The sequence below is a fragment of the Asparagus officinalis genome, chromosome 2, assembly GCF_001876935.1.
Source record: "Asparagus officinalis chromosome 2, Aspof.V1, whole genome shotgun sequence".
Lineage (NCBI taxonomy): Eukaryota > Viridiplantae > Streptophyta > Magnoliopsida > Asparagales > Asparagaceae > Asparagus > Asparagus officinalis.
Window position 1 is genome coordinate 8,751,699 of NC_033795.1, and position 20,178 is coordinate 8,771,876.

At 43.9% G+C, this 20,178-nt stretch overlaps 2 protein-coding genes across 3 annotated transcripts; both read left to right on the forward strand.

Moving 5' to 3' along the window:
* On the forward strand, positions 668-18,993 carry LOC109830789. Its single transcript, XM_020398156.1, has 9 exons — positions 668-949; positions 2,563-2,662; positions 3,052-5,697; positions 5,780-5,953; positions 6,050-6,109; positions 17,444-17,641; positions 17,779-17,943; positions 18,020-18,169; positions 18,251-18,993. Exons 1-9 carry the CDS (start codon positions 668-670, stop codon positions 18,991-18,993), a joined length of 4,518 nt encoding a protein of 1,505 aa, XP_020253745.1.
* Positions 6,339-7,859, forward strand: LOC109830150. 2 transcript variants are annotated; one of them, XM_020397316.1, is made up of 3 exons: positions 6,339-6,380; positions 6,459-6,933; positions 7,004-7,859. In XM_020397316.1, the coding sequence occupies exon 3, from the start codon at positions 7,114-7,116 to the stop codon at positions 7,744-7,746; it is 633 nt and encodes a 210-aa protein (XP_020252905.1). In that variant the 5' UTR covers positions 6,339-6,380; positions 6,459-6,933; positions 7,004-7,113; the 3' UTR covers positions 7,747-7,859. The 2 variants fall into 2 exon arrangements, with proteins under 2 accessions (XP_020252905.1, XP_020252906.1); XM_020397317.1 differs by having other exon boundaries at positions 6,353-6,707; positions 6,784-6,933.

Genomic DNA, 20,178 nt, shown 5'->3' on the forward strand with positions numbered 1-20,178 from the left:
TGATTACCAGCACGTTCCATCGTGCTTGAAACCGTCCTCCCACGACCTTTAACCACCTTTTTCGTGGTTTAACAGCTTGTCCACGTCAGCACACGTTCTATCTTTGATATGCTGCCACGTGGGCTTCAAATAATCATCGTACAACTGTCTTGTGACCGCCACAGCACTCTCCTATAATAGCCGCGGCACCATAGGTTGCCGCACCATAGCCGCGGCACCATAGGTTGTCGCGTCATAGCTGCGACACCATATGCTGCCGCGCCATGACCGCGGCACCATGATCTGCCGCGCCAGAGCCGCGACACCAAGCGCTGTTTGGTTGTGTGTACATGTCGTCTCACTTCCTTTGAATGATTCCCCCTGATTAAGAGAATGACGTTTATCGCCTTTTCTTTGCCTTAAGCGGTATTTGGATGTCTATAAGCATTTTTTGACGCCTACAGATATGATCTCACATGATGATGCCAATTTGGAGGAAGGCCAAGAAGAGGCACAACCATATGCATTAGCAAGGGACTGAGCTAGAAGAGAAATTTGACCACCTACAAGGTATGGATACTCCGACTTTGCTTATTGTTTGGCAATTGCAGAGGATGTGGAGTATTGTGAGCCATCTTCCTACAATGAAGCCATTTGTTGTAAGGATGCGGCCAATTGGGTTGCCGCTATGAATGAAGAGTTACAATCCTTGCAACAAAATGAGACTTGGTCTCTTGTGAAGCCTCCTAGTGGTAAGAGAATTGTGGGTTGTAAGTGGGTGTTTAAGAGGAAGATTAATGACTCAAATCCCGCGGATTTTCGATACAAGGCAAGGCTTGTGGCTAAAGGGTATAGTCAAGTCCAAGGTGTGGATTTCAATGATGTGTTCTCTCCCGTAGTGAAACATACCTCCATTCGAGTTTTGCTCTCTTTTGTGGCAATGAAGGATTTGAAGTTGGAGCAAATGGATGTGAAAACCACCTTCTTGCATGGTGATTTGTGTTTTCAGCGAAAGTCGTTTCCATTGCAGATTCCATTAAACTTCGATTGCTTACAGAATATTACAATGAAAAATAAACAAAATTACAACTTTCGAGAAAATAACACAGAAGTCGTTTATCAACTACTGTTTTTGTGGGACTTTGCCTGTGCCGTGAGTGCTTTGGCTCGTTGACCACCGATTCAAAGATCGTGAAGGTGCTTAGGGATCTCTCCTTCGTTTATCGAAGTAAAGATTTGAAAACGAATATCTTATCGATGTAAGATGTCCGTTCTTCCAAAGATCAAGTCTGAGCTTAGATCTCTAGGAATCACCGAATGATGCTTGTCAAAGGGTGAAAGTTCTCTCTCTTCTTCAAAATCACTGAAAGCTCAAGCCTCTTCTGCTCCAAAATGCTCTCTGTCCTTTATTTCGTGCTTAGGGAGGTATTTATAGGGGTATCAGTGCACTAGCAGCGCCTAAGCCGCGACACAACAAGCTGCCGCGCCTTAGCCGCGGCACTATGTGCTGTCGCGCCTTAACCGCGGCACTATGTGGTGTCGCGCCTTAGCCGCGACGCCATGGGCTGCCGCGTCACCTTGTGTTGCCTGATGACGTGTAAATTGTTTTCCCATATTGTTTTGAGTGGTATTTGGATGCCTGCAAGCATTTTTCGACGCTTACAGATACCCCCTCCAAAGTATCTCAGACTCATCATCATTTTTTTTAGAGAGGAGTCTGGGACACTTTGGATATGATAAGCTTTCCTTGTAATTTCTCCAGTGCTTTGTTGAAGAAGTTGCGTAAAATAATTTGTGAACGGCTTCAATCCTTGACTTCTTTATCTTTTAGTCTACTCAGTGCTTTGTAGAATAGCTAAAATTCCTCCGGTACTGCGTTTATCGCGTGGCCGTTGTCGAAGTCTTGAATCAGAACTGTTGTTGAAAAATGGAGAAATAGTTTATACTCATATGCTCTATTGGAGTGTTCGGGAAACAGTTTAACCTCATATACCCGTTGGGAGGTTCAAGGAGATGCAGTTTATACTCATATACTCATCGGAGTGTCCGGAGATATATTCCAAATACAGAGGGAGATGTACGTGTTCAAACACCCAAGGGATTATTGTGTATGCGCAGTGCCTCGGCGTGTCAGAATGAACTGCCGCGACAGCTTCTACTGTCGCGCTTGAGCACGTAGACATAGACTGTCGCGCTCAAGCGCGGCAACATAGACTGTCGCGCTCGAGCGCGACAGTGTCAAGTGCCGCGCAACGCTTCGGCCAGTCAAGTTATAAACTTGATGTTGGGCTTCTTCGGGTCACTTTTCCCCGCTCTTTTGAGTTCGAAACCTCTTCAAACACCCTATAAAAGGATCTTCTGGCTTTTCCCCTCTCCACCTCTTCATATTTGGGTTATTTCTTGCTCGAACAAGATCTAGGGTTTTGAGATCTAGGGTTCTGAGCCTTTTCTTCAATTTCCTCATCTTTCGAGTTCGATTCCTTCTATCCTCTGGTAAAACCGAGCCCATCTCTTGTATTTTATGTTTGCTTTGCTATTTAATTCGAGATCTCATCTCTAAACCCTAATTTTCCTTGTTCTTAGGTTGATTTCACCATGTCTCCCAAGAAATCCAGGGTTCCCAAAGGGAAATCTGCAGCACAGGCGTCTGATGAGGTTGAGGCTGCCGCTGCATCGTTCGGAGGTGAGCTTTCAACTTCTTTTCTATCCAAAATTGATGTTTTTTTGCTCGTATAACCTCGCTTGCCTCCTTTATAACCTCGTTTACCTCCTTTGAGAGGCATTCGGGAAGAGTTGACATCCTCCATCGAGAGGATTGACGCTTACAAATATGTATCTTGTTCAATCAAGATGTGTACCATAGCCAAAATTCGAGTTTTCATCGAATTAGAGGCTTTTCAACATTGAGGATCGTTGTTCAGTTACCGCGGCAGCTCGTGCTGTCGCGCCTGAGCGCGACAGTGTATACTGCCGCGGTAACGCGCGACAGCAACAACTGCCGCGGCTACTTAGTGAAGGTTTTCTCGTCTGTTAGCCTTTTTGGTCCAACTGTTTTCCAACCTTTCTTTGCAGTCCCCTTTCCTTCTGTGGCCTTCTCTGATAGAGAAGACCCAGGTCAAAGTGGTACTCTTCATGCCTCTTTCAACGGCGACTTCTTGGTTAGAGAAGCCCGCCAGTTTAGTGAGGGTCGTGATAATAGTATTCCAGAGTTGGTTCGTGAGGGAGGTCGTCGTACCCTGCGCGCTCTATTGACTGATTCACCCCTAACTCCAACTCGAGATTCTACTGAACCGTTGAAGAAGACTGATTATCTGTTCGGAGATTCGGTAGAAGATCCAGACAAACTTTGCCTTGGCTCTGAAATCTGGTTGAATGAACATGAAGGTTCTTTTTTATTCCTTCCTCCATTCCCTCGACAGTACTCCCTTCTGCAATTGAGGAATTTGGCTGTTTCGAGGGAAATGACGTGGCACTTGACAGAAGACCATGAGCACGTTCATTGCGGCTATATTGGTAAAGATATTAGCGCTCCTGGCTCCGTCGGTAGGCCTGATGTTCGTGGTCTTCACCCTGGTATATTTGGACCAGATGGTGGGCCCCAAAACGAACTGATGATAAGGGCCAATACCGTAAAGAATAAGCTCGCTCGGGTTGGTCGAGAACTTCCCATTCCAAGATTCAGGTGTTATGGATGGGTTCACTCTCTTCCTGACAAATGGTGGGCTAGGATGACCAAATACGTACTCCATCGTTGGGATCAGGAGTTGCGGGATTTGGGATTATATGCTCCAATCCGAGCTAGTATGCATGGTCTCCCAGTGAGTGCAGATCATTTTATGGCTTTGTTCGAGTCTTATATTCCGGAGACCAATACCTTTCTTACCAAGTATGGGGAATTAGGGCTTCCGCTCCACGAAATGATGAAGGTATCCGGATTGCCATTGGGGAATACTCCTTACCAAGAATATTTTCCTAATAATCGTCAGTTGATGAAAATGAAGAAGGCCTGCTCTCCTGCTTATGACATCCTCTGGGAGTTAACTTGTCATTATCAGATAGCGATAGCCAAGATTGAAGTGAAGAGTAAGAAGGCGGCTCGAGTCAGTTTAAAACAGTTCGCCGACTACCTATTTCAGAACCTTGAGAGCCCGACCGGTGAAGAAGTCTGTGAATCACCGATTCTGACCCCTTCTGACGTCAACCAGCTAATCACGAAGATTAATGCTCAGTCTTACAGAACTGAGTCATCTGAAGGTGGTTTTCTTAAGGGCACCAAGTTCAACACTTTCTTGTGGCAAGCCACAAAGAGAATGAAGCCTGCAACTCTTCTTTCCGGTTATCTGGCCATTTGGCTAAAGAGATGTGTAGTGCCGCATCAGTCTTCTGAGGCGCTTCCTCTTGAAGTTCTCTTTCCCGCCGTGCAACTAGTTGTCAGAGGCAGGTTATCTCTTCTTTCTGCTATGATTGCTGACCTCCATAGCGGTTTGCGTAACCTAGCCAACACCTTTACCAAAGTGGGTGCCGAGCCTTCAACTAAGATTCCTTTGTCGAGCGTCGAATTTCCGTACACCTATTTGATGGCGTGGCTAGTTCTCCATCGATCGGACATGATGTCAGCGCCTGATGCGTCTGATCCAGAAATCCCCTTGCTGCAGCTCTTAGAAGGATGTAAGTGGTTATATCCTTCCCGACCATGGACTGACCGTGTGAGGCAATTCAAGAATGCCAAATGCTGGGAATTCTATAAGTGTTTCCCTCGGTTTTCTGGTGCCTATAATGACACGCTTGTTGACGAGGAAATGCCTGGGGCTAACAGGACCTCTCTCGATACGGGTAGTTTTCATTGGCTCATGAACATTCGCCCAGGCTATAATGTTTTTCGATCGAAGAACATTTGCAGGATTGAGCCTTATTTTCCTTGCCGTTTTGCGCGACAATTCGGCTACGATCAATTGTATATCGGGAATCCCAATAAATGGTTGATAAACTGCGGAGGCCTTATTGATGGGGTACGTGCCTGGTTCTGGAATGTTGCTGGCTGTACCGGAGCTCGATTTAGTTTGCCTGTCGCTGAGCCTGGTCTTTACTTAACCTTCCTCTACTGCCGGTGGATTTTAGCCGCCAATACTCCTCTTGCGAAGAAGAAGCTCCACGAACTGGAATCCGAGGCTGTAGTTCGGAGAATTGTATCAAAAAAAGGAAAGGAGCCCGCTACGTCTTCTCGTAAAGGAAAACAGGTAGCTGATTCCGAAGAGAGCGACGACTTCGAGACATCCAGCGAAGAGGATGAGACCCGAGGCGACGCAGAGGGTGATGTACCTTTGTCTCCCGTGGCTCACAGGACTCGTCGAGCTTCTTCGCCCAAATTACCCGGTGCTCCTTCAAAAGGTATACAAATGAAGGAAAAGAACATTCCCCTGTCGTCCTCCAACAAGATGACCTTGAGATGGCTTTCTCAGGAGGGAGAGGCAGAAGAAGAGGAAGAAGAGGTTGCCCCGCTTATTAACAGGAAAAGATCTCGGCTTACTGCTCCTTCTGAGGTTCAACCTCAGCCGACTCAAGGAACCGAATTACGTACCAAGTTTCGACATGAAAGCTCCGAGGTTCCTCGAGATTCTCGTGCCTCGAAGAGGATTAAAAAGACGGCTCATCGGGAACGCCAACTTTCTCCGTTATTTGAGGAGAAGTTTACTCAGGATCTTCCAGTTGATGAAAGGGGTAAAGTTTCATCTTCATCTCCTTTCTGTTATCTTATTTCTTTTTTGAATAAGGCGTCGCATTTATTCTTTTATCATTGCAGTTGAATCAGAAGAGGAAGGGGAAATCGTGCCCAAGCCTTCTTCTCCGGGTTTAATGGATGTTGATGAATCTAGCTTCACTGAACAAGTGCACAAGGCTATGAACGAGGAACCCCTTCATATGGACATTGTTCCTCCTCCAGCCACCACATCGACCTCGCCAACCGCAGATACAGGTACTGATGTTTTCTCCTTTGGGGGACATTTTCGGAAGATAAGTGAATCAGAACGTGTTCCTCTCCTACTAACTTGTGCGCTTTATCTTCTTTTAGTTAAACTAAAGGAGGTGAGTGCGGGTAGTAGCGCTGCTAATCCCGCAACTATTGTTGAAGGTAATCTCACTTTATTTGTTTTGATTCTTTGATAGTTCTTGTATATGTGTTGACGAGTTCTTCTGTTTAACAGACATCACAGTCGACGAACCGGGAGATATCGAACTTACCCATGATATGGGTATCGGAGATTTCGATGAGCGAGACTTCGATCTTGACATTTCTGAAGATGTACACCAGGAGATCTCCGATATACTATCAAATCCGGTTCCATCCGCTACTGCAGGACCAACTACTCGAGTTGATTCAGCTGAAGCAGATGCATCAAAAGGTATACCCTTTTAGACTCCAGTTTTCAACTGTACTTTCATCTGTTATTGTTCTTGAAGGACTGAAATAAGAATTTTAGACGTAGGACCAACTAACGAAGTTGATGCGTCTACCGTCATCGGTGAATGTGATCAACCTGAAGGTCTGGGTTTCTTACTCTTGGCAAGTCCCCCAGCTGAAGTTGAACCACCAGTCACTGCTCCCCCGACTTCCGCTATTGTCGAAGCTGAACCTGTTGTGCTTTCTGCTCCGACTCTAGTGGATCATGAAGTAGGAGGGTCAAAGGATACAGCGGGAGAACAACCCCCTGCCGCTTCGACTCAGCTTGGTACGTTTTGTCTAATCGTGCTTTGAAGTTGGATTAATACTTGCGGAGTGATCATTCATCCTTTTCTCGTTGACAGAACTTGTTCCTCAAGATTTTGTCGCTTTGGATCCGAAGCCATCAGGTGTTTCAGGTGAACAACCGTCTCCTATAGTAACTCAACCGACGATCGTTATTCCTGAACAGATCCCTGTTGTTATAGAATCTGCTCTGACCTCAACAAGCCAAGGTAACTCGGTCGTGAATTCTTCCAGCGAGCGTACATATTCTTGTACTTAACTTATTTGTTCTCTTTGCAGCTATTTCTTCTTCATTGTCCGAGCGGATTCAAGTTTTATTGGCAGATGAAGATCCGGACAAAGCTGCCCTCTGTGTTGACGTCCAAAGCTTCGTTCATTTCTTAAACGCCATGGTCGATCGGATTCTTCTTAAAGGTTCACCATTTGAACTTTTCAGGAAGTCTCTCGATCGCCATGTATCAGGAATTAAAGAACAGGGGTGCACCGAATTATCTAACTCCATAGAAGCTTATTTGGTCGATCTTAAACAACACATTGAACAGTTACAGAACTTTCGAGTTGATGGCGCACCTTCTTACATCGCTTCCGAAATGGACCTGAGGCTACAAGCATGGCGTGATTCTCAGAAATCCGCTGAATCCGAACTTCAAACACTGAAGACTCGCATTGATCAACTCCGGGTGAGTGCTGCCAAGAAAGCTCAAATCAAGGTAGACCTGTATCGTGATTTGGAATCACGTCGGACAGAGGTAGCCCAGTTAGAGAAACGACTTGCCGAAGCTAAGGATGCTTGCGAATTTTTGGAGTCTGATCTAGCAGAAGTAACTCAAGCTGAGGTGGATATACTCCGGCAACTTAATTTCCAGAACAAGACTTTTGATGACAAAGAACAAGAGGTTGCCAGAATTCAAAGTATCGATGAAAGAAAATTTAAAGCCAAACTGATACCTGAGCTCGAATTGGCTTACGCGACAAAGCTTTCTAAATTAGAAGATGAATTCCGTCATTACAAATTATTGTAATTTTGAAAACATGCATCTTTTCTTTTGTGCTGCTTTGCTTGAACTCTTTTGGTTAATACAATGAACTTTTCTTTTTTATTGAGATTTTATTATGATTACTCATTCTTGTTTAGAATAAATAGTCATAATACTTATAGGATTTTTGGCAAATCCTCAGCCATCAACGGATTTGATATGCCTTTACCAACTACCGTTTGAGTCGGGCTAGTATGTGAATTATCTAAGTCCGTTTCACATATAACGTTGCGCTAAAAGAATTAAACTCTTTTAGGCTTTGAACTATCATATTGAATATGTAGGCTACATGTGTTAGATGTAGGCTTATCTCTAATAAGGGATAGAGATAACATCCCCCATGTGATATGGATTTTAAAGTGTGAATAGGTTGCGCTTCCTATATAGGACAACGAACCCGAAATCAGAGAGGAAGAATTTTATATTCTATCTCCCGGTCTCTTGTTTGTTGGTAGAGATAAACCCAGAATTGGAGAGGAAGAATTTTATATTCTATCTCCTGGTCTCTTGTTTGTTGGTAGAGATAAACCCGGAATTGGAGAGGAAGAATTTTATATTCTATCTCCTGGTCTCTTGTTTGTTGGTAGAGATAAACCCAGAATTGGAGAGGAAGAATTTTATATTCTATCTCCTGGAGCAAAAGAAACTCGAAGTGGGATCTTCACTTAGAGAATCTGGATTGACCTGAATAATCCTAACTGTCGTAAGGTTTGATTACTCAATTCGAAAGTGGATCTTTCGTTCGCAAAATGAATCGAAAGGAGATTTTGGTTGTGGTCCTAACTGTAGTAAGGTTTGACCAAGTGGGAGTTTTGAGGATCTCTCGTTCATGGAAGGAATCGAGAGGGGATTTTGGTTTTGGTCTTAACTATTTAAAGGTTTGACCAGGTGAGAAATTGGAATAGGGTACAAATAACAATGAGTTCGTTGATTTGCACGAACTACTCGATGGGAAATTTTGATTTCAAACATTTAACATGAAATAATTTGTCAACTGACACCGACTGACGATGATTGCTCAATCCGACCGGTGGAGGTTTCATAGCGTGAAATTATAAATTATTGAATCTCATCTTCCATGATCACATTACAGGGTTTTGTGAGGAAAGATTAACTTGTCATTAAATCTCATCTCAACAAAAGTAGTAAAAGGTTCCTAATTATTTTCATAACAATTAAGAACGTATCATTCGCATAATCAGTTCTCATTTAAAATAATCAACTGATATCGGGTTATCCTGAAATATCCCATATAGGATTTTCTAGAAACTTCCCGTTTTACGTAAGTTATCCTGAAAGCATTACGGATAATACTTTTTCAGGAACTTTCCATTGATTGGCATCATCAATTTGTTGCCATCCTGAGTAACCAGGCGATAGGCACCGTTCGAGTAGACTGTTTCTACTACAAACGGTCCTTCCCATTTAGGTTCAAATTTGCCTTTCTTCTTAGAAGTGAGAATCATAGGTCTTCGAACAGCGAGAACTAAATCTCCTTCTTTAAAGCTTCGTCGTCGGACTTTTTTATCGAAAGCCCGAGAAATTCTAGCTTGATAAAACTCGATCTGTTGTTGAGCTTCCAAGCGTTTCTCATCTAATATCTCTAATTCCTCGAGACGTTTCTGATGATGTTCTTCCGTCGTCATTCCCGTTACGAGAGCGATACGGAGAGAAGGAATCTGCACTTCCAATGGAAGAACGGCTTCACACCCATACGTTAAAGCATACGGGGTGGCTCCTGTAGGCGTGCGGACGGTCGTACGATAAGCCCAGAGAGCTTCGCCGAGTTTGTCGTCCCAATCTCGTTTATTGGTTTTCACCAATTTCGCCAGAATTTTGATGATAGTCTTGTTAAAAGCTTCGGCCAGTCCGTTAGCTGTAGGATTATAAGCGGTTGACGAAACGTCCTTAATCCCGAATTTACCGCAGAACTTGATGAATGCGTTGCTCACGAACTGAGGACCGTTGTCGTGTACTATTCGCCTTGGCACACCGTATCGATATATGATATGGTGTTTGATAAATTTGATGACATTAGTCGTCTTTACTTCTCTAAGTGGAACTGCTTCTGCCCATTTCGAGAAATAATCGGTGATTGCTAAAATAAAACGGTCCCCTTTAACCGAAGGCGGAAAAATAGGACCTACAATGTCCATTCCCCATGTCTCAAACGGCCATGATGTCGCCGAAGGATGTAGATACTCAGGGGGTATGTGCATATAATTCGCATGTAATTGACACGCTTCACATTTTCGTGCGTAGTCGACTGCGTCTTTTACCATAGTTGGCCAGTAATACCCGATTCTCCTAAGTCGATCACAGAGCTTAGGACCGGGCTGATGTGCACCGCATATTCCATCATGCGCTTCTTTGAGTGCTTGTTCCGCTTCTTTTCCGGATAGACAACGGAGTAAAAGACCATCATACGATCGTCGATACAACATTTGCGCTGCGGCATTGTAATAAAATCTCGGTGCTCTTCGTCGAATCGATTCCCTTTCTCTTACATCTTCAGGTAATATACCATGTAAGACATAGTCGATAATAGGAAAACGCCAATCTCGAACTTCAGGTTCAACTCCTATTGAGTAAACCTCTTTGGCATTCGAATCGTAGATTGGGACAATAAGCTGGTGAGTCCTCACTGTAATCAATTGCTCTGTTTTGGGAGGTTGAGCCAAGGATACTGACAATGCTGCCAATGCGTCTGCATATGCATTTTGGAGACGCGGAACGTACTCGATAAAAAATTCTTCAAACGAGCTTGCCATCTCGATGGCCACCTGGTGGTATGGAATCAGGTCTCGATTTCTGACTTCATACTCCCCTCGTATTTGATTAACTACCAGTTGAGAATCTCCAAAAGCCTCGAGGTATTCGACCCCCAGTTCTTTGGCGAAATTAAGTCCGATTATTAATGCATTGTATTCAGCCACGTTATTAGAGCATGGCTCAGTTAGTGAATATGCTCTAGGCAAGATGTGCTTTTCCGGGGAAACTAAAACGACCCCCACACCTGAGGAAATTTTAGAACATCCGGGTGCACTTGCCACGTTGGTTGATCGAGAAGCCCCATCGAAGTACAATTGCCACACTTGTTGATGCGAGGTGGTATTAACTTCGTGAGTTTCATCTGGCAGATCGTCGTACAATTCGACTACATCCTTCGTAGGGTTTTCCGCCAAAAAATCGCAAATAGCTCGTCCTTTAACAGATTTCTGTTGCTTGAAGTACAAGTCATATTGCGATAGGAGTAAGGCCCATCTAGCCAACCGCCAATTCATGGAAGCCGGTTGGGTCATGAATACTCGTACGGGATTTATGTTGGAAATGACATAAATCGTCTGTCCGACTAAATAATGTCGCATTTTCTGAATCGCGAATACCAAAGCGAGGCATTCCTTCTCAATTATCGGATAACGAGACTCAGCTCCTACCAATGTACGACTCAGATAATACACAGCTTGTTCGTGACCGTTATCGTCGTCTTGTGCAAGTAATGCACTTAACGAATGGCTCGTCGCTTTGACATAAATCAAAAACGGTCTGCCCGATTTCGGTGCAACGAGAATAGGAGGATTCGCTAGATATTTCTTAATATCTTCGAATGCCCTTTGGCATGCTTCATCCCAAACGAATGACACGCCTTTCTTCGCAAGTTTAGAGAATGGTTGACATTTTCCGGAAAGATTTGATATAAACCGACGGATATATGCCAATCGGCCTTGCAACCCCCTGAGTTCTTTAAGATTCTTCGGTGGTTGTAGCTCATGTATCGCTTTCACCTTATCAGGATCAATATGAATACCCTTTGTAGTGACGACGAACCCAAGAAATTTACCGCTCGACATTCCAAGGAAGGATTTAGTCGGATTCATTTTCAGCTGATGAGTTCTCATAAGCTCGAACATCGTCTTCAGATCGTTAATGTGGTCATTTTTATCGCGACTCTTAACGACCAGGTCATCAACGTAGCATTCGACAGTTTTCCGGAGGTGCTCTTGAAAGATTTTCGTCATCGCTCGTTGGTACGTAGCGCCGGCATTCTTCAAGCCGAATGGCATAACAGTGTAGCAGAAAACACCCAGGGGTGTTCTGAATGCTGTATGTTTTTCATCATCTGGATGCATCTTTATCTGATTATACCCAGAAAATCCGTCCATGAACGACATTCTCTCAAACCCGCATGTGTTGTCGATAATGACATCCGTAATTGGTAGGGGAAAATCGTCTTTAGGACAGGCGGTATTCAGATCTCTGAAGTCAATACAGATTCTGATCTTTCCATTCTTTTTAAGAACTGGGACTATATTGGCCAACCATTCGGGATGTTGTTCTTCTCTGACAAAACCTGAATCAATTAGCTTCTTGACCTCAACTTCTATTGCCTCCATAATTTGCGGCCGAAACCGTCTTTGTTGTTGTTTGACAGGTTTAGCATCCGATTTTATATTAAGGGTGTGCATTGCTACGTTTGGGTCGAGTCCAGGCATATCTTCGTAATTCCAAGCGAACACGTCGATATACTCTCGGATGAGGGCGATTAGTTCATCTTTCTCGTCTGGTGGAAGATCCCCACTGATAAATATAGGTTTTGGATTATTTTCGTCACCCATATTAACTTGCTCTACCTTATCTTCAGTAGGAGGTTCTCTTTGCTCGAATCGATCCCCGTATTGGACATTCATGTAATGTGTCCAAGGATCTTCCCAAGTGGGCAACTGATCGTCTTCTTCTGTTGTAGAAGGATCGACTGTTGCCATGTTTGACATGAGACTTTTGAATTTTTCTCCAATGCTTACATCAGAATCCCAATTTGAAGTGTCAGATGAATGCCCACTCCTGTCTATTAATTGGTTAATTATCCGTTGGCCATAATCGTCATCGGATGATGAGGCATAACCCAGACCCCTATTACGACTGTAATAATTATCTGGTTTTCCTTTTGGTACATAGGCAGGACGGGGTGGAACCCTAACACCTTGACCAAAATAGAGGCCTTCACCAAGTGAAAGGTCATAGCCTTGACTCGCCATATAGTCATTCGCTTGAGAACTATACCGGGAGAAGTGTCGCCCGGGTTTTTCTTCATCCGAATTACTGTCTAAGAAATGATCTGGAGTAGGGGATAGTTCCCCTTTTCCAAAGATTATCTCTTTTTCACCCCATACTTTTGCGGGTAAGATTACAGTTGTTCCGCATGAATCTTGGAGGCGTTTCGTCGTCGTACAAGACGAACGAAGCGGCATATGTAGATTAGGGTTGTTATACAGTTCCTGCATTACATTATCAAGACAAGGCAAATACTCTAAATCACCCTTTATTATTTCATCGGCAAGCTGCCAGTTACAACTTTCGTCCGACGATTCATCACCGTCAAGATCGATTACAAGAGGTTCAATGTCATTTAGTACAAGACCTTCACTATAATCGAACCCGGCTTCGGTATCAGCTTCTTCTCCGCTGTCCGTGCCATGGGCCGATGGTTCAGTTTCGGATTCGGCACCATAAAGAAGGGAGTCAGTAAAGTAATTTTCTAACCCCTTGAATGGTTGCTTATCCGCGACCACCGTCTTGACCTCCTCATTAGTGTCGACATACTTCAAACACTGATGGAGGGTGGAGGGAACTATAAGATTACCGTGGATCCATGGACGACCCAACAGTAAGTTATAGGAAGTCTCCGCATCGATCACATAGCAGGTGACTTCAGACTTCAGATCTCCGAGTTGACACTTCACCCGGATTTTTCCCAACGGTCGTGACCCGCTTGTGTTGAAACCATAGATAACCGTTCCTGTAGAGGCTAACTTGTTAGCGGGAATTCCGAGGTGGTACATCAATCGAAGTGGCATGATGCTAACAGCGGAACCCGGATCGACTTGGATCCGGTTGACCATGCTCGAGCCAATATATCCGGTGAAATATAGAGGCCTATCATGCTTCGAATTCCTAACTTGCATATCTTCTTTTGTGAAAGCGATGCAAGGGAATTTTGTGGCTGCCAGATTGCAATGCTGTACTGATGACTCTGGCTTTTCGGGAGTTGGCTTGATCTGAGTGAGGAATACCTCAGAATCAGCCAAAGCTTCTTGTAAAGCTTCCCTGGTTTCCTTCGAGAGGCGCAGCAACTCGTACAATGTGATTCTTGCTGGGATATTAGCCAGCTGAGCCATAACGTCGAAACGATATGGTGCGTTCGAGCTTTCCGGTTTGTCTCGTCCAATCGGTCGACTAAAACGAGACTGCTTCGGAATTTGAACCTCTTTGGGTTGAGGTTCCTTCTCCTTTTGCTTAGCCGGTTGTTGCGGCTTTTCAGCAGGTACTGGAGGAGTTGTAGCTATCCCCAACTCTTTCAAAGTTGTAGCGTTTGGGTTAGAAGTTTCCGGATATTTGTAATGGTATTCATTTCCACTTCGTGTAGCGAAAACTTCCTGCTCCTCATCAGAAAGGGATAAAGCTGCTATCCGTTCATCATTCTTCTCGGGGATTGCTGAGACTCCATAACAGGACTTCTCTTTTCCCTTGTTTTTTGACTTCTTCTTTGATTTGGATGTCGTCCACTGTTCATCTTCAAGCAAATCCGGATGAACCCAAAGGATTTCGCCGTTGGGGGCTGTGTGAGATACGAGCCCCTTCTGGCGCTGTCCATGAGGGTCATCGTTGATGGTTTGCATCTTGACCTTTGATACTGGCTCGGCTTGAAACCAGGACAAAGGAACCGATCCGAAGCTAATAGAGACCGCGTTTGCGCCTACCTTCTTCTCCTTTGGCTTCGGCGTCACAATACCAACATCAATTAATGTTTGTATTTTATCCTTTAAGACATAACATGTCTTAGTAGGATGGTGGACCCTTCTGTGGTATGCACAATATTTTGGGTCATTGATCTTCGTTGCTTCTTCTTGGTTTGTGACCGGTGGAAGCTTGATCTTGTTGTTCTCTAACAAGTATTTGAAGATGACCGGAACTTCATCATCTTTGAAAGAGTATTCCTTCGGGAATCTGGGCTCAGAATTCTTAAACTGTTTCTGAGGCTGTTGATTCTGGCTTGGCGCCAACTGGAAGGATGATTGTTGCGGTTGTTGCTGCGGTGGCTGTTGTGACGTTTGATGTGCATCGACAGCGGCCACCGACCCTCTTCCTCTGCCTCGAGGATTAAAGTTCTGCTTCTGATTCTGATTATTGGCTGGTGGCAAACCTCTCTCCAAATTCTTTCTCTTGAGAAAGCGCTCAGCCTGTTCACCCCTCATTTTCAATTCTTTCCAAGTCTTAGAGTGAACAACCCCTACCACTTCTAATACATCCAAGGACAGGTTATTATGACATGTTTGTAGAATAAATTCCTCAGTAAGTGGATCTCTGCAGTTCACTGCTTTGTCCCGGAATCGCTTGACAAAGACATCAACAGATTCCCCGTCCTTCTGCTTTTCGTCCAACAACGTGCCGATCGAGACTTCTGTGTCGTCGTCGAAGAAGTTGGTGAGGAATAGTTCTTCCATATCCTCCCAGCTAGTGATACTCCCGGGCTTAAGACGTCGGTACCAATCGAAGGCAGGCCCGCGAAGGGTCCCCACGAATGACCGAACCATCAGGGCTTCGTTCCCGGATATTGCGCCGAGATGCGACTTAAAATAAATCAAGTGCTGAGTTGGTGAACCCCTGCCATCAAAAGGAGTAAAGTTAATCAAATTAAATTTCTGGGGATAAGGAATCAGGTCCCACTCCCTCGGGTACGGGTATGGAATGCCCGTTTTCTTCACTTCTTGAGCCGTCATCAAAGCGTTGACTTTGCTCTCAAGATCGTGCATCTTCTTGTCCTCTTCCTCGCTTTTCTTCAAATAGATCTGTGGAGGTTGAGTGGCTGACTTGGTCGGATCGCTTCCGGAGTTGTCTTTATCTAGAGGATGATCTTCAAATATCGTCTCATCCTCTTCATTACGCCGACTGGATTCCGCTCTTTGGCTTGATTCCGGTTGGTGTTGCTGAACCTGCAAATCCCGCATTTGCTGCATAGTCAACTCCATCTCAGTCTTGAACTCAGCTCTGATTTCTTCGCGTTGTTTAGCCAATGCTTCTTGCAGCATGTGAGCCAATTGGTCTGGCGTAATTGCAAATGATTCTCTGGCTTGTCCAACACTGGATGCGGTATCGTCCGATGCAATGGCTGAACAAGTATCTGACATTTCTTCATCTGAAGATAGCCCCTCGTGCATTTTCCTGTAGTCTCGTCGTAGGTTGGCTCTTCTTTGTAACCGCGCCATCCTTTGAGAAAGACCCCGCTCAACTCTCCCCCCTGGAGAGAAATCAGGGTCGGGATTGACTGACTTTTGCTTCCCTTTGTTGGTCATATTAATAGTGACCTCAGGGAACTCATCTTGTCGGACTGCCGGTTTCTTCTTGTTGAAACGTCTCATCTTGGGTCTTGACGTTTCACTTGAAAGTCTTTGAAATACGGAGACTCTTGTTGAATTCGCTTTAGAGCATCCGCATTCTGTCAGCACTGCCTTGATGAGTCTCTCACAGGAGCAGTGAGACTCGTTTTCTTGTACAACTCTTTTTCTTGAGTTATTTTTCTGATAGTACAGCTCATCGTTGTTACGATTTGAGCAACCTATCTCTTTCTTCTGAACCTTGTTAACGTGCGCAGGACGACTTGTTGTCGCTTCTGAGCGATCCAAGGTTGGATTTTTAAATCCACCCCCTTGCGGGAATGGTGTCATCATCGGTCCTAGACGAGAATGAACTGGTATTCTCTCGTTCTGGACTTGTGCAGTTCTGACAGGAGGATGTTTACGACCCCCTGTATAAGAAACCACTAAGGGTTTACTTGCTGGGTTTGACTGCTCTTTGGTTGGGGCTTTGCCCTGATTATCAAATGCCAAACTAAGGAGATCTAATTCTGTGAGTTTGACTTTCAATATGTCCGGCTTGTCCTGAATCTTCACTGGTGACGCAGCAGACGGGCTTGGGACGGATGCTGAAGGAGTTGAAATGGGGTCTTCATTGACCTTCTCTTTGCCGCGGCAGCCATAACTGTCGCGGTTGTTTGATGGGCCGCGGCAGTATGGGCTGCCGCGGTTATATGATGAGCCGCGGCAGTACGTGCTGCCGCGGTTATATGATGAGCCGCGACAGTCTGTGCTGCCGCGGTTGAAGACTGACTTCCTCTGTATTCTTTGGGTGTTCTCGTTTTTGGGAACCCAAACTCTACAGTTCTTTTGTGGTTTTCCATCTACCACTTCCTTTTTGTTTTCCTGCACTTGTTGACGAAGGGCACGAGCGTGAGCAGCTTTTGCTTGACGCCTTTGTATACGCTCCTTCAGGGTAGAACGGGCTCTTTTGACCAGAGTCCATTCCTCTGTAGGGCTATGAATGAAGAACCACTTGACATGGACATTGCCTCTCCTCCAGCTACCACATCGACCTTGCCAACCGCTGACACAGGTACAGATGTTTTCTCCTTTGGGGGGCATTTCCGAGAGATAAGTGAATCAGAACGTGTTTCTCTCCTACTAACTTGTGCGCTTTATCTTCTTTTAGTTAAACTAAAGGAGGTGAGTGCGGATAGTAGCGCTGCTGACCCCGCAATTGTTATTGAAGGTAACCTTATTTTGTTTGCTTTGATTCTTTCATATTTCTTGCATACACATTGACGGATTCTTCTTCTTCTGCTTGATAGACATCCCTGTCAACGAACCGAAAGACATAGAACCTATCCATGATATGGGTATCGGAGATTTCGATGAGCGAGACTTCGATCTTGACATTTCTGAAGATGTACACCAGGAGATCTCCGATATACTATCAACTCCGGTTCCATCCGCTACTGCAGGACCAACTACTCGAGTCGATTCAGCTGAAGTAGATGCATCAAAAGGTATACCCTTTTAGACTCCAGTTTTCAACTGTACTTTCATCTGTTATTGTTCTTGAAGGACTGAAATAAGAATTTTAGACGTAGGACCAACTAACGAAGTTGATGCGTCTACCGTCATTTGGGTTTCCTACTCTTAGCAAGTACCCCTGCTGAAGTTGAATCACCGGTCACTGCTCCTCCAACTTCTGCTATTATCGAAGCTGGACCTGTTGTGCCTTTCACTACGACTCCAGTGGTTCATGAAGTAGGAGGGTCGAAGGTTACGGTAGAAGAGCAACCTCCTGCTACTTCAGCTCAACTTGGTACGTCTTATCTAATTGTGCTTCACAGTTAGATTAATACTTGCGGAGTGTTTATTCATTCTTTTCTCATTGACAGAACTTGCTCCTCAAGATCTTGGCGACTTAGACCCAAAGTCGTCAAAAATTGTAATTGAACAACAGCTTGATGTAATGAATCCACCGCCCAGCATTACCTCTACACAAACTTCGGATGTCGTGGAGCAGGTCTCAGCCTCGACAAGTCAAGGTAATCACACTTTGAATTTGGGATAATTCTACTCATTACCGTATGCGAACGTGTATATTTTATATCTATTTCTCCTTGCAGATCTTTCTTCATCATTGTCCGATTGCATTCGAGCTTTATTGGCAGATGAAGATCCGGACAAAATTGCCCTTTGCATTGACATCCAAAGCTTCATTCTTTTCTTAAACGCCATGGTTGATCGGATTCTCCTTAAAGGTTCACCATTTGAACTTTTCCAGAAGTCTCTCGATCATCATGTGTCAGGAATTAAAGAACAGGGGTGCGCCGAATTGTCTAACTCTCTTGAAGCTTATTTGGTTGATCTTAAACAACACATCAAGCAGTTGCAGAATTTCCGAGCTAATGGCGCGTCTTCTTACATCACTTCCGAAATGGACCTGAGGCTACAAGCATGGCGTGATTCTCAGAAATCTGTTGAATCCGAACTTCAAATACTGAAGACTCGTATTAATCAACTTCGGGTAAGCGCCTCCAAGAAGACACAAATCAAGGCAGATCTATATCGTAACTTGGAATCGCGTCGGGCAGTGGTAGCCGAATTAGAAAAGAGACTTGCTGAAGCTAGAGAAGCTTGTGAAGTTTTAGAGTCTGATCTGGCGGAAGTAACTCAAGCTGAAGTGAGTACATTACGGCAACTGAATCTTCAAGACAAAATTTTTGCTGACAAGGAACAAGAAGCCGCCAAAATCCGCAGCATTGATGAAAGGAAATTTAAAGCCAATCTGATACCTGAGCTCGAACTGGCTTATGCGACAAGGCTTTCCCAATTAGAAAATGAACACCGCCATTACAAATTATTGTAATTTTGAGAACATACATTTATTTTTTTATGCTGTTTTGTTTAAACTCTTTTGGTTAATATAGTGAACTCTGTTGATTATTGAGATTTTATTATGATTACTCGTTCTTGTTAAGAATAAATAATCATAATACTTATAGAATTTTTGGCAAATCCTCAGCCATCAACGGATTTGATGTGCCTTTACCGATTACCGTTTGAATCGGGCTAGTATGTGAATTATCTAAGTCCGTTTCACATATAATGTTGCGCTAAAAGAATTAAACTCTTTTAGACTTTGAACTATCATATTGAATATGTAGGCTACATGTGTTAGATGTAGGCTTATCTCTAATAAGGGATAGAGATAACTTCCCCCATGTGTGAACAACATGGATTTTGGAATGAGAGTAAGTTATATTTCCTATACAGGAAAATGAACCCGAAATTGGAGAGAAACAGAATTATATATATTCCATTTCTCAATCTCTTGTTTGTTGGTAGAGATAAACCCAGAATCGGAGAGGAAGAATTTTATATTCTATCTCCTGGTCTCTTGTTTGTTGGTAGAGATAAACCCAGAATCGGAGAGGGAGAATTTTATATTCTATCTCCTGATCTCTTGTTTGTTGGTAGAGATAAACCCAGAATCTGAGAGGAAGAATTTTATATTCTATCTCCTAGTGAAAAGGAAACTCAAAGTGGAATCTCCACTTAGAGAATCTGGATTGGTTTGAATAATCCTAACTGTCATAAGGTTTGATTACTCAATTCAAAAATGGACCTTTCGTTCGCAAAACGAATCGGAAAGGAGATTTTAGCTGTGGTCCTAACTGTAGTAAGGTTTGACCAAGTGGGGGTTTTGAGACGATCCTAACTGTAGGAAGGTTTGATCGCTTAATTTGTGGGCCTCTCGTTCATTGAAGGAATCGAGAGGGGATTTTGGTTGTGGTCTTAACTATTTAAGGTTTGACCAAATAAAATGTGGGAGTTTAAATTACTTTAATCCATGACGGATTTTGGTGTACCCTTCGTCGATCGATTTGATCGGTGAGGGGTTTTGTGAGGAAAGATTAATTGTGATTAAATCTCATCTCAACAAAAGTAATATGAGGATCTTAATTATTTTTATAACAATTAAGAATAAATTTTTCACATGATCAGTCTTCATTTAAAACAATCAACTGATATCGGGTTATCCTGAAATATC

Coding starts and splice junctions, on each gene's coding strand:
- LOC109830789 (XM_020398156.1), top strand. CDS start 668: ATGAATGAAGAGTTACAATCCTTGCAACAAAATGAGACTTGGTCTCTT. Junction 5,698..5,779: donor TCTTCCAGTTGATGAAAGGG/GTAAAGTTTCAT, acceptor TTATCATTGCAG/TTGAATCAGAAGAGGAAGGG. Junction 17,944..18,019: donor TGCTACTTCAGCTCAACTTG/GTACGTCTTATC, acceptor TCTCATTGACAG/AACTTGCTCCTCAAGATCTT.
- LOC109830150 (XM_020397316.1), top strand. CDS start 7,114: ATGGTCGATCGGATTCTTCTTAAAGGTTCACCATTTGAACTTTTCAGG.